At 46.9% G+C, this 14,341-nt stretch overlaps 1 protein-coding gene across 1 annotated transcript; it reads right to left on the bottom strand.

Annotated features, from left to right (window-relative positions):
• Positions 1–48: 48 nt before the first annotated feature.
• On the bottom strand, positions 49–14,018 carry LOC134623143 (sodium/calcium exchanger 1-like; the record flags this gene model as incomplete). The annotated part of the gene is made up of 4 exons (XM_063468348.1): positions 13,943–14,018; positions 9,971–11,787; positions 2,515–2,621; positions 49–69 (listed from the first exon to the last, which is right to left on the bottom strand). Coding segments are annotated over exons 2-4 (1,924 nt in total), but the record flags the coding sequence as incomplete, so codon positions are not given.
• Positions 14,019–14,341: the final 323 nt, after the last annotated feature.

Below are 14,341 nucleotides of genomic sequence, written 5' to 3'. Positions count from 1 at the left end.
ACAGATAAACGGTTTGCAGACAGGAAGGGGACAAAGAAAGCGGCTTACCGACTTCCTGAAGCAACACAGCTGAAGAGAAGAAAGAGATGAGAGAGACATGAAGCAGAAGTGACATCAGAAGGTCTCTGTTTGACACACCTGTCCTCAATCTGGACTTCATGCTGCTGAACTAACGCGTGACAAACGTGACGCCGACGACGGTTCGAGCGGTCGTCAGCTGTTAGTTTACTGTTACATCTGACACAGATTTAAAGTGTGCGATTAACACGGACACGTGCAGGTTTCGTACGAGAGTCCAGCCTGAACGGACCTGACCCGTCCTCCCCAACCTGCCAGCATCACAGCTCGACCGGACACATCCGCATCTGTCCACACCTGGACCAACAAGGAAGCGAGAATCTCTCTCCTAGCCTCTCCGGGACTAAGATAAGACGAACTAGCATGTTCTATTTGTAGTGAGGCAAACTGGGCGAAGACACAAACTCCACAAAAACCACCTGAAAACCCAGTGAAACACCCAGGCTGCCTCATTACACTCAAGGAAATGAAAGTGGGCGGTTGTTACATTTAAAAGATTCAAACTTGTAATCTGAACAAAATAATTTCATGTTTCTGTGGTGACCATAATTACACAAGATTTGAGACCACAGGAAAATGGCAGACGACCACACACACACCACGTGTATGCTATCGCTCTTTATTGTGGTTTAACCTGTCAGAGACAAAAACGTGCAGAAAATTGTGTATTGAGCCTTGTGATCAGAACCTTCCTACTGTTTTTAAGCCTGGATTGACAGCTCAGTGGCACAGCGGTTACCACTGTTGCCTCACAGCAAGAAGGTCCTGTGGTCAAATCCACAATCTGGCCAAGTTTGCAGTGGGTACTCTGACTTCCTCCCACAATTGAAAAGTTAGGTTAGTTGGTGTTTCTAAATTACCTGTGAGTGCAAATGGTTGTCTGTCTCTCTGTGTTAGCCCTATGACAGAATGGTGACCTATCCAGGGTTTGCCCCGCCTCTCGCCCTATCACATCCGGATAGGCCCCGGTAACCCTGGTAAAAGTGTTTTTACGTTAACCAGACTCTAGACCAGGGTGTCCAACTCCAGGCCCCGAGGGCCAGTGTCCTGCAGGTTTTAGATCTCACCCTGGGTCAACACACCTGAATCACATGATTAGTTCATTACAGGCCTCTGGAGAACTTCAAGACATGTTGATGAGGTCATTTATCCATTTAAACCAGCTGTGTTGGATCAAGGACACATCTAAAAGCAGCAGCCCTCGAGGCCTGGAGCTGGACACCCCTGGTCTAGACTTTGTTGAACACTCTAAAAATTAACTCTTTAAATGAACTTAATGAAAAGGATTTCCACATTAATAAATGGCTTTCTATTAGCATTAAGTATTTTTTTCGGACTAGCATCATTTTCATGGGTTGGATCAACTTAAATAAATTAAGTTAGACTCAACTGCAGTAAATAAGTTGATCCAACTCAATACATTAAGTTATAATAACAGAACTGCATAATGCTAAAATAAAGCAATTTAATCACATGAAAATTCTTTCCATTATTTGTTCATGTTATTCAATTCAGTCCAAATCAGTTTATTTAAAAATCACAAATCGCCACAGCAGTCGCCTCAAGTTAAAGACCCTGCAATGAAACCCAACAATCATATGACCCCCTATGAGCAAGCACTTTGGTGACAGTGGGAAGGAAAAACTCCCTTTTAACAGGAAGAAACCTCCGACAGAACCAGGCTCAGGGAGGGGCGGGGCCATCCAAGAGCTGTTAAACGCCACAGGTGACCTGATTACACGTGCCTTCACATCACAAACCCGACAAGAAGAAAAAGCGACACCGGGTGTTTGCCATAAACTTCTGAGTGAACGGCAACAATACTGTGTGAAGATTTCTATGAACCCAGAGAAATGAATCAACACGTTGATTTTGTTGTTGCCTTATATGTCGATAAAGTTGACTCAAACTGTCCTAGCACCTCTCAGCACTGATAATTGAGTCTGGACCAATAGGACGCCAGCTGAGGGCAAAGGAGTGACAGCAGCAAAGACAAACTCCACAAAGACAGTCAAAGGAGGACAGGTCAGAGGTCATCAGAGGTTAAGGTGCCCATCCACACCTGTCCATCTCCTCCTGTTCCAGTACGGCTCCTGCAGCTCTACGTAGAAGCTGGCATTCTTATCATACTCCTCGTGATCGATTATTTTAATGGCTATGATCTTCCTGTGGGGGGAGGGGGGTCAGAGGTCAAGGGTCATGCATTAGTTCGCACACACACACACACACACACACACACACACACAAACACCAGACACCTTATCTGCCTGCTGGGATACAAAAACATGATTAGCTCAGATTATTAAAGGATGAGCTCAACTCAAACTTTCCCACACTCGTTATGACATTAAACACCACATCAACAGGGCTGACTGAGGTCAAAGGTTATCAGTGATATAGGTGGGGTCAGGGTACAGGAAGGCGACACCCCCCCACCTTTCCTCTCACTCATCTCCAGCAGCCGAGGCTCTCCGAGCTCCAGGAAGAAGTTCTTGTTCTTCTCGTACTCTTCGTCATCGATTATATTTATCCGAATGGTTTTGCTGAAACAGAGAAAAGCCGGAGAGAGAGTTTGCAGAAGGAGAAGCGTGCAGAAGCCCGAGACACGACAAAGAGGAGAAACACGATGGGCAGAGGGAGACGCCGCCGACATTTACACACACACACACCGTGTGACCTCGCGTTCCTGTTCGCCAGCACCGCTCCGTACGAACTTTATGTGTGCAGGCGGAGAGACGGGCTGCAGGGATGTTAAACCAGGCCATCCCAGTACTATATTTAATATTTACGACTCCAGGAAATTGAATTGTTCAGGTGAGGCAGCAGAGTTAGGAGTGTGAGGACGCGCAGAAGAGAGTCAGTCATTTCTGAATTTCATGTGAAACACAGAGAAGACGAGAGGACGGCGAGGAGATTTCATGATGACACAGTTTGTTTGTTCGGTGTTGGAGGCGGAGCTGGAGGCTACAGCAGGCCGTGTGTGTGCGTGTGTGTGTGTGCGCGCGTGTGTGCGTGCGCGTGTGTGCGTGCGTGTGTGCGCGTGTGTGTGTGTGTGTGCGTGCGTGTGTGTGCGTGTGTGCGTGCGCGTGTGTGCGTGCGCGTGTGTGCGCGTGTGTGTGTGTGCGTGTGTGTGTGTGCGTGCGTGTGTGTGCGCGTGTGTGTGTGTGTGTGTGTGTGTGTGTGTGTGCGTGTGTGTGTGCGTGTGTGCATGTGTGTGTGAATGGAAACTGAAGATGGCCTGCATCCACTCCCATGTTTATTTAATGTGAGCAGATTGATGCTTTGGGGCTTTCTCAGTGATCCAAGGACACAGTTTGTTTGGTGTCACAGTTTCAGGAAACTTTCAGTTTGAGTTTCAGTTTTATTCATCCAAAGAATCTGTACTCGTTCAGCTTTACGGAGTAAGAACGACGTGGATAAAAATAAAAGAACCAAAGAACTCACAGACAAAAGAGCTGATTTCAAACGGAAGCAGTAGAGTGTAAATCATCATCGGTGACAAACTTATTCCACAAAATCTTCCATCTTCTGCAAAAACAGAAGGTCGTTTGGGATCAGCGAGGATGACTTAGATCTCACTTTGTGCCTTTTGGTGGCTTTCAGCATGAAAACTAAAGGCCGAGTCATTATTATTTAACTTCATCTTTTAAGTCATCTTTAAAGAACCTGATAATGCAGATTACAGTTACTGCTGGTCATTTTAATACTCGTCTAACTGTTTGTTTCCACCTCGAGTATATTTAGTGATGGATGCTGGTTACAGATCGACCATGTTACCATGGAAGGAGTGCCCAGGTGACTCTCAGGTGGAGGTAAATCTCACAGCACCAGCGGAGCACCTTGTGTTCCCCTATAGCAGGAACATGAGACTCTAAAAAGTCCCATCAGAGGGAAACAGCCAGAAGGACAGCTGGACAGGAAAGGACGTGGACACTGCAGATGTTTCTGCACTAACTGAACCCGCCCGGCCGAGACGCAGCAGTTTCTCCACCAGAGACTCTCTGCCGTAAAGCTACAACCACACTCACAGCTTTGCCTTAAACCAAAGAGCGTGCAGAGACTCGGACGTCCACGGCGCGTCCTCAGCCTGTACAAAGACTCCTCGTTTAGTCAGAAAGGGAACCTGACCTTCCTCCTCACCCTCACCTGCTGCTACTAAAAGAAAACACCGCAAAACAGCTCTTTCACAAATTCTTCCTTAGTAATTATATTTGGATCGTTTCTGGATATTAACTGTCTAAATGTGAGGTCCCTGTGTATCACATACAAACACAGAAACATGTCACACGTTAAAGCTGACAAAATGAGCTGTTCTGAGATCAGTTATAAAGCAGGACAGCTTCATACTTCCTCTCTAACATGTTGTGGTGTGATGGAGGATTCCAGCTGCTTCTGCTTCGTCCTGTTGATGGTCTCATGATGCTCCAGATGTCAGATGCCGTCCAGAGGTCTGGACTGCAGGTTTAGCATTGTCTTGCTCCAACATGAGGTGCACAGGCACTGACACGCCCCCATCAGAGCTGCAGGCTTTGACCTGATGTTTGGTTGGGTCTGACCTCAGATCAGTTTTAAAGGAGCTTTGGAGCTGTAACCTGTATGTGTGGAGGACACACTGAGCTGCTCACAGATGCTGACTTCTGGGAGTGTTGGCGACCCTCTGCCTCTCTAAGACACTGGTTTGATGCTCGATCATGTGATCACACGTCCTCTTCCTTCAGCTGTTTCTCTTTTTGCAGAGTTTTTTAAAATCGTTGCCATGAAATTCAAAATGACCTCATATTTTTCTAACAATGGAAAATGTTGTCAGTTTAAAGCTTTGATTCGTTGTCTGTGTTTTATTGTAAATAAAATAAGCATCCTGATTTTTGCGCATGTGGGTTGTAAAATCTTGAAAGCTGCTTCGCTGCAATGACAGAGGGTGAATGCACCGAGAAGCTACAAATGGAAATGCTCTCAGAGCTGCAGAGGTCTGTGTGATTTACTGCCTCTATAAAAATCAGAGATTACATATAAACTCTACGTAAGTCAGCTTTTTATCACTGCAGAGGGTTTCTGTGGAGGAAGGAGAAGCGAGATAAAAAGTGCACCGAGTCTGGAGACGTGGCCGCCAGCCAGCAGCGACCTCCCCCGTCGTCGGCCGTGACAGGAACAAGCTGCAGTGATGTGTCTGCTTTATGGGCTGATGCTGCGACAAAGAGCAGGGACGAGGTGCTGCTGCCTGAAGGCAGGCTGGCCTAATAAGGAAGAGAGCGGCGTGGTGTTTATCTGCTCCGCACAGCAGACAGAAGACATCTGACACACTGAAAATCCCCCACACCTCCAGCCGCCTGAGAAAAGATGGAAACACGAGCGAACATCCAGCATCCGTGCAGCAGGCAGCTACAGGCAGCTACAGGCAGCCCCCTCAGCGAGCCGCTGCCATGCAGACGCAGGTGTGCACACCTGGAGCAGCTGTTACGTTTCAAATCATCACACTTTCACTGATCTGGCATCTGACCACACACCGCCATGATGTCACAGACTGCTTTGACTGGCAGCGACAGACACCTTACACCAGGGCTGTCAAACATAAAGCCCGGGGGCCACAATCGGGCCCCCTGGATGACTTTGGAAAATGTGAAGGAGGGCATGAATTGTTGGCTGTATTTGAATCCATTTCCTGCCACGCTCATTCATGCTGCACCAACATGACAGAAAACACTGAAAGTTGTTTTGCCGTCTACGACAGAAACGTCAGATTTCTATTTTGATTTATTTCACCAAAGTCCTTAATGAGAAAAAAGCTTTTTCTGTGAATTAACTGAAACTTTATGTTTTACAATTACAGGAGAGTCTGGCCAATGACAGAAGGCCTAGTTTCACTGAGCCCACCCAATCAGGAGTGAGGTGATGTCACACATTCGTTTGACACAAAGTGAGCATATTTGGAGACATGGGTGGAGTCATAATGTAGTTTGGCAGTGAGAAAAGTAACGCTTTATGTAGCCTTGACACGACAAGGAAAGAAATGAAAGAAGGAAAGGAAAAACGGAAAGGAAAGAAGACAGGGAATGAAAGAAAAAAAGGAAAGAAAGAAAGAAAGAAAGAAAGGAAAGGAAGGAAGAAAGGAAAGGAAAAAAGAAGGAAAGGAAAGGAAAGAAGGAAAGAAAGAAAGAGAAAGAAGGAAAGAAGACAGGAAAGGAAAGAAAGGAAGGGAAAGAAGGAAAGGAAAGTAGGAAAGGAAGAAAGAAAGGAAAGAAAAGTAGGAAGGAAAGGAAGAAAGGAAAGGAATAAAAGAAGGAAAGAAAAGAAGGAAATGAGGAAAGGAAAGGAAAGAAGACACGAAAGGAAAGAAAGAAGGAAAGGAAAGTAGGAAGGGCCCGGTCTCTGCTCTTCTGTTGGAGCCGTCATATCGATCCTTCCTCGCGCTGACAAATACCGGACGCAGGAAATGCTACGGCTGCCTCAGTGACGGTTACGAACTATAAACCGGCACGATGATGCCAGGACAGCAGACACATACCAGAAAGAGTTTCATATGTTTAATATCTCATCATTTACTGGATTGTCAGACACCTAGAAGAAGGTGATCCAGACCAATCACGTGTCGGAGGGCCAATCAGAGCTCCCCCCTCTCAAACACATCGAGGGTGCAGCTTCACAAACACGTGACCTGCTCAGGCGCAAACACCGACGTCCCCACAGACAGCTGTTTACAGCCAGGGACTCCCGGAGACACGGCACCTGCAGGGTGTGACACGCATCGAGTCACGCCGTAACATAAATCACAAAGCACACAATGGCTGATTTGCTGGGCGCTGTCACATGACCTGACAGCCTGTGAGTGACAGTCTGAGAGCAACACAACAGTAAACTCGCTGTGACGCACGCTGCCTGAGGCAAAGCAGACGCCGCCTCTGGGAAAAAGAATCACTTGGATAAGACCATCAAACGTTCCCGACACCGCTGCTGTCCCGTCAGGACGACCGCAGCAGCCTTTCACCTGGATCACCTGTCCAGCTGTTTCAACATCACTACATCAGCTGCGTGTCAAACTGACTGCCATCGAGCACGTTCACTCGCAGCCTGAACCGCCGCCGTGCAGCGTGCAGGCGTTCGTGTGTACCTGACTCGCTGCAGCTTTGATGGATGCAAGCTGTGCGGTTTGTCCTGCTTCTGTCACTGGAGGACTTTCCTTCAAACTCACTGAGCAGCACAGACAGTGTTGACGGGGGAGGCGTGCACCGCACTGTCAGACTGACGGTGTGCCTAATAAACTGACTATAAATGACCCGCCTGCAGCCATCTGTCTCCCGGGTGACTGAACGCAGCCTAAAACAGGACGCGCCGCGGAGCTCGGAGATCCTGCCTCTGCTGCGATAACTCCATCGGTCTATATAAGGCTGCGGCCGCAGCGCTGCCAGCGTCCTCATTAATAAACTCAAACACAGGACGAGCGAGGCCGCGTCTCCATTCCAGCACGCCGTCCTCTTCCTTTCGTGGATATAAATGTTTTCATTTAAGACGTGGAAAGAGTCGACCTGCAGCCGCTATGCCAGGCATGTAAGGCTGAAGACACAAGTCACGTGACTGTGTGGAGGCGGAGTTACACTCAGACCAGGGTGCCCGCTTTAATGATGAGCTGTGAGGTGTTTAGCTCATTTTCATCGTGACCTACGACCTCAGCACCCTGAGTGGTCAGCAGGATTACTCTACCTAAACACAGTAGTTAGATTACTTCTACACATGGTGCGCTGTGCCCCAAACGTTTGATGTAGTTTTTTTTAACTTGACATTATTGTTGTTGTGGTTTTATATTTATGCATGGGAGCCCAGCTAGCCCCCGCCGTGTGGGTCCACACCACCAGCAACCTGAACAGTAACAAACACGAGTTCACGATTCTTTGTGTCTGTGGACAATTACAAAGAAATCACTCATTTTTATTCTGTTCACTCTGATAACAAAACAAAACTTATGTATAATCACCAAAAACAAAATGAGTCCCTCACATCACATCCATCTGTTTGAACGTTTTCCTTCTTAAACAAAGATCTCGTCTACAAACGTAAATGATTCCAACCACGAGAACAACGATAAAGAACCGACTTCATAATCGTGATACGATTCAAACATAGGCTAATGTTTGAAAACACTGCTTATGGTTCCATATGATGTTCTGCATGAACAACAGAGATATTAAACCTTAATGTAGAAGAACAGAAGCGCCGTGCAGCTTCAGCGGCTCTGAGCCTTCAGCTGTGCTGCACCTCGTCTCTGCAGCTCGTGCTGCTGCACCATCAGCACATCAGTCTGTCATCAATCAACACGTTTTCATCCCAACATCATGTGACCCCTGGGTGTGATTACTTTATTTACAGCATGAGAGTTTGTTCTGTCCACACCCCACAGTCCACTGTGGAGCTGATTCTGGTGATTTTAAATCCATGTGTGCTGTGAGTGAGTGTGGGATTGATTGCTGACCTCTTCAGATGTGCCCTGCCTTTTGCTCACTGACACCCTGAAAACGTTAGACGATGGATGGATGGACACTCTTCATTACATACGAGCAACAGTGAGTGTGTGTGTGAAAGAGACTGTGTGTTAAATGTAAAAGCATTGAGAGACTAAAGCGCAGACAGACGGACAGACAGGCGTGCCCCACCGTGGTCGACCCGCCCAGTTAGATTTACCTCCTCACATCGAACACGGTCTGCAGGTATTTTGATCACAAACACAGTCAGGTGGTTCCAGGTGGATGCATGAATGTTTGCCTGTGTGTGTGTGTGTGTGTGTGTGTGTGTCTGTGTTTGTGTCTGTGTGTGTGTGTGTGTGTGTTTGTGTGTGTGTGTCTGTGTTTGTGTCTGTGTGTGTGTGTTTGTGTTTGTGTTTGTGTTTGTGTTTGTGTGTGTGTGTGTGTGTGTGTGTCTGTGTGTGTGTGTGTGTTTGTGTGTGTTTGTGTGTGTGTGTCTGTGTGTGTGTGTCTGTGTGTGTGTGTCTGCGTGTGTGTGTGTGTGTGTGTCTGTGTTTGTGTGTGTGTGTGTGTCTGTGTTTGTGTGTGTGTCTGTGTGTCTGTGTGTGTCTGTGTGTGTGTGTCTGTGTGTGTGTGTGTGTGTGTCTGTGTTTGTGTGTGTGTGTGTCTGTGTTTGTGTGTGTGTGTGTGTGTCTGTGTGTGTGTGTGTGTGTGTGTGTGTGTGTGTGTCTGTGTGTGTGTGTCTGTGTGTGTGTCTTAATTCTTTCTTAGTGCTCTAAATGAGGATTGTGGAATTCATTAATTAAAGTTAATTATGGATTAATTACCTTTAAAGAACAGATCAGGACCAGCTGTGTCTGACGTGGAAGGATCATTACACACATGCTAAATGACAAATTTAAGTTCTCTGACACTTGTTGAGTGTCAGCAGAGCATCTCATGGTGCTTCAGGTGTCGAGTGATTAAACTCGATGGAAGTGAAACTATTGTCTGGGTCGTGTACAGTTTAAAGAGGTGACGAAAAAATTCCCACACATGAAGCCTGTTCATTAGAATAATCTGGAAAGGTTTGAAATCTTCAGAGTGATCCGTACATAAATCCATTTATATTTTAAGATTAATAAGAAACCATGTAAGAGAAGCCAGGCCTGCCAGCTCACGTGATGGCGTAAGGGTTAACCTCTTAGCATGTTCGGTTTTGTTTTAGCCACATGCCAAACAGAAAGTAGAAAATGTTAGGTCACAAAGAAATATAATGCTCCTTAAAAAGTTTATCCATGAACTAATCCAAACATGACTGAACTCAAACCCTAACTCTAGTCCTGGAGGAGGAGCCAAAACACTGGTGGGTGTGAAGCGATTAGCATGTAAGTAAGATACTGTTACTATAACACCTGTGGAGCTAAAGTTGTCTCAGATCGTTAAAGAGGATTCGTACTTACGAAATCTCATCGTTCTCAAACTCCAGAACTCCGTGTGTATCCTCAAAGTCCTCGCCGCCTCCTTTAGCGGTCCCCTGAATCGTTTTGTAGGGCACTACCACAACGCCGCGTGCTCCTGAGGTCCGGATCACCTTCACCTCCATCACCCCGACGCTCTCGCTCACGGTCATCACCGGCTCCTCAAACGTAAAGATCCCGGCGTGGTCATCATCAAATATGGTAACGGTGGCCGTGCAGGGCAAACCCAGACCTGCGAGGGAGTCCACGTGGTTTGCCTCGTGACTGTTCGAACCCTCAGCTGTGACTCTGACGTTGCTTAGGTGAACCAGGAAGTGCTCGTCTTCTTCAAAGATGTCGTCATCAATAATGTCGATGCGGATTTCTTTTTCCGTCTCACCGGGTTTGAACACGACTGTTCCTTCTGTGAACTGATAATCTGAGCCGGCGTTGGCGGTGCCGTCTTCTGTCCGGTAATCCACGGAGACCGTGCTGGTCAGGTCTCCGCCACGTCGAACCACATTCAGTGCCACGCTGCCGCAGTTCTCCAAACACTGGTAGGTACCAGGGTCGAAGAACACCTTGGAAGAGAAGTCGTTCACCGACACCTCGGAGAAAATATCATGGGTGGCTCTCTTGGCTTGGTCAGCGGCGTGCTTCTTCAGGACGTTACCCGCTCCTGTCATGATCCTGGTCGCTTGGCAGCGGTAGAAAGCTCGACTCTTCTGTTGCTGGGTTAAAACTTGGTAATTCGCAAGCTCCATCAGCTGCTCCATCTCCTTCTCCGGATGTTTCTGTTTCAGCTCCTTCAGGATCCTCGCCACCTCCCTGCGGGCCTCCTCCTCATCCAGCTCCTTCCCTTCAAATCCTGCCTCTCCATCCGTGAACTCCTCTCCATGAGAGTTGAGCATTTTTCCATCCATTTCAATGTCAACCTTTGAGGGAAGTTCTGGCTCTCCCTCCGTTTCGATGATCACTCCTTTCCGCTTTCCCGCTCTGTATCGCTTGTACATGTATTTGTAGAAAAGAAGTCTGCGATCTGCTATGTACGCCAATCCAACGCAAAGTGGGAAGAAGAAGAGCGTGAGAAGGCCCTCCCATATTTCCACAACTCCTGGAGAAAAGACAGCCAGGATCAGGTAAAGCCAGGTGTAAGCGAAGACGCTCCAGGCAGCGGTGATGAAGAACACGCGCAAGTGCTTCACTTTTCTGGTCTCTCCTTCAGGAATGACAGACACACAGAGCCCGATGATGACAAACATGTTGAAGGCGGCGCTTCCTACGATGGTGTTGGGACCGAGCTCACCGGCGTTGAAGTTGTGCCCACAAACCTCCACCACTGAGAGGAGGATCTCTGGGGCGGACGAACCCAGTGCCATCAGGGTCAGGTTGGACACTGTCTCATTCCAGATGCGTACAGTCGTGGTGATCTTCTCACCGTTTGGTTTCTTGATGGTGATCTGTCTCTCCTGGGAAGTGATGACTTCGATGGATGCCATGAAGCGATCGGCGATGATGGAGACCCCTAGGAACATGTACGCTAACCCCACGAAGTATATGGTTGCTCTGGCGAGGCGGTCAGTGAAGGCTGGGTTTTCTGGCTTCCACATAGGCAGGATAACGCCCTCTATGCAGTCGGTGCTTCCACCACATTTGCTGTGGTTGGTGGCTGTCTGGTTGGAGGTGAGAGTCAGAGTAGAGCCCGCTGCTGCTGAATATGGAAACTCAGTTGAGATGGCGGTCAGAAAGAAAATCAGCTTATAGGTGAAGAACATCGGCACGGTCCTGGCTGGGCTCATGGTGCTTCAGCTCGCTTAAACCTGTAAGATACAGAGAGAGTGCTCAGTATTCTGGTGTCTCCCTAATTATGTTTAAAATAGAGCTGGAGCTGAAGCTTTGTTCCACATTCAAACCACCTCTACTTCTAAAAGTGGCTGAGAAACTGGCAGCAGCAGTGCTTCAGTGAAGAAAGGAGAGTCTGTCCTCTGGTCTGTATGAAAGCTAAAGTCTGTCCTGACCCACATATGAGATCATGTTCTTATGAGATGGGCTTGGTTTGTGAAACATGAAATGCTTCGAGCAGGCTCAACATCCAGAAAATTTGGTATTATTGGTGTATCTTATGGAGTGGCTGTAGCTCAGAACGTAGAAATCTGCTCTCTCCTTCTCGTACTGACAGGGAGAGAGAGCAGATTTCTCCTGTATTGGCTTCCCTTCATTGGCTTCCTGTTAAATCCAGAATTCAAAATCCTGCTCCTCACATACAAGGTCTTAAATAATCAGGCCCCATCTTATCTTAATGACCTTGTAGTACCATATCACCCTATTAGAGCACTTCGCTCTCACACTGCAGGCTTACTTGTTGTTCCTAGAGTATTTAAAAGTAGAATGGGAGGCAGAGCCTTCAGTTTTCAGGCCCCTCTTCTGTGGAACCAGCTTCCAGTTTGGATTCAGGAGACAGACACTATCTCTACTTTTAAGATTAGGCTTCAAACTTTCCTTTTTGCTAAAGCATATAGTTAGGGCTGGACCAGGTGACCCTGAATCCTCCCTTAGTTATGCTGCAATAGACGTAGGCTGCCGGGGATTCCCATGATGCATTGAGTTTTTCCTTTCCAGTCACCTTTCTCACTCACTATGTGTTAATAGACCTCTCTGCTGAATCATACTTGTTATTAGTCTCTGTCTCTCTTCCACAGCATGTCTTTATCCTGTCTTCCTTCTCTCACCCCAACCAATCACAGCAGATGGCCCCGCCCCTCCCTGAGCCTGGATCTGCTGGAGGTTTCTTCCTGTTAAAAGGGAGTTTTTCCTTCCCACTGTCGCCAAAGTGCTTGCTCATAGGGGGTCATATGATTGTTGGGTTTTTCTATGTATCTATTATTGTAGGGTCTACCTTACAACATCAAGCACCTTGAGGCGACTGTTGTTGTGATTTGAATTGAATAGATCAGGTCAGCTACTAATCAAAAAGTTGGCAGTTTGATCCCTGCTCCTGTCTCCATGCCAAGGTATCTTTGGGCAAGACACTGAACCTCACGTTGCTCTCTGAGGCATTCATCAGAGTGTGGCTGTTAGAGAGAAAGCACTTGTGTAGAAAAAAAGTGTTTGTGTGAATGTGATAGTGCAGATGGGGCGGAGCCACAGAGCGGCTCCTCCTATTTCAACCCTACACCAGCAACACTGACGTCTGATCAGAGGCTGCTCTTACAATAACAGCTCACAACAGCAACCATGCCTGCTGTTCCTACAAGGGAACATTTTACACCTCAGTATGACTATGAAAAGACACAAAACAGACTAATTACACAAAGGCAAACTAACCTGTTGCAAGAGAGCAAGACAGGAAATCAAAGGTACAAAAGTATATAAAACTAATAAAAAGTACCACAAACACTGCAAATCACTTTAGAAGAAAGAAAAACATCAACAAAAACCATCAGAAATGTGATAAAAGAAGACAAAGCTATGAAGAGAAAACGACAACCAGCGAGCCGTAAACCTGCTGGAAAAGAGAAAAACTACTACTGGAGGACATCAAACTGTTAAAACAAGTGACAAAAAATGACTAAAGTGACATAGTCCTTTAGATTCGTTTGTGTCTCTTTTATATCCAAGCTTTTTAAATAAAGATCAAATTTGACTGGACATCTTTAAAATGATTTGTTTTCAGATTCAGAGATCTTTACTAGCCCAACAAAGTTTTTTAGCTCACGCACACTGATCACAAACACTGCTGCGTGTCAGCACCCAGGTCAAAAATACTAATTTATAATAAATAAATACAAATAAATACATAAATAAACAAGGATGGGTGTGTGAAAATGAACAATCGTAGACAGATTAATCCAAATCATCCCTGTCAGAGTTAGATCAGGGAGAGATGCTGTGACCTGCTGTGACATGAACAGCAACACAAGCTCAGCTGAAACACTGGAGCCTGCACGATTGCTCAGGAGAAAATCAGAAACCTACCTTGGCTCAAACTGTTTCAGGTGAAGATCAAACTCACTGATGGACGATGGAAAAGAAGAAAAAATCAGAAGGCTGACAAATGCACAAGAAGATTTTTCATCCGCCAGAGAGCTGAAACCCCGACACTAAACCTGCTTCTCCTCCAGAGGACCAGCGAGAGGCTGTCAGACGGCGTGGAGACAAGGAACAGAAGCACCACCTGATGATAACACCGAAATAACAACAGAGCTGACGGAGCAGCGCCGTCCTCTCCCTCTGCCGCCCGCAGGGTGACGTTAACAAAGAGGACACGAAATCAGCAAATCAGATCACGTTCAATAAATTCATTCAGAGCCAGGCTGTTTCCTGCAGCTCTGCTCTCACGTTTCCTCTTTAAGGGGGGGGGGACAGGGGTCAGAT

This window comes from Pelmatolapia mariae, unplaced genomic scaffold (genome assembly GCF_036321145.2).
Source record: "Pelmatolapia mariae isolate MD_Pm_ZW unplaced genomic scaffold, Pm_UMD_F_2 NODE_ptg000432l+_length_30322_cov_1, whole genome shotgun sequence".
NCBI lineage: Eukaryota > Metazoa > Chordata > Actinopteri > Cichliformes > Cichlidae > Pelmatolapia > Pelmatolapia mariae.
Note: the sequence above shows the minus strand (reverse complement) of the source record. Positions and strands in the feature narration are given on the sequence as shown.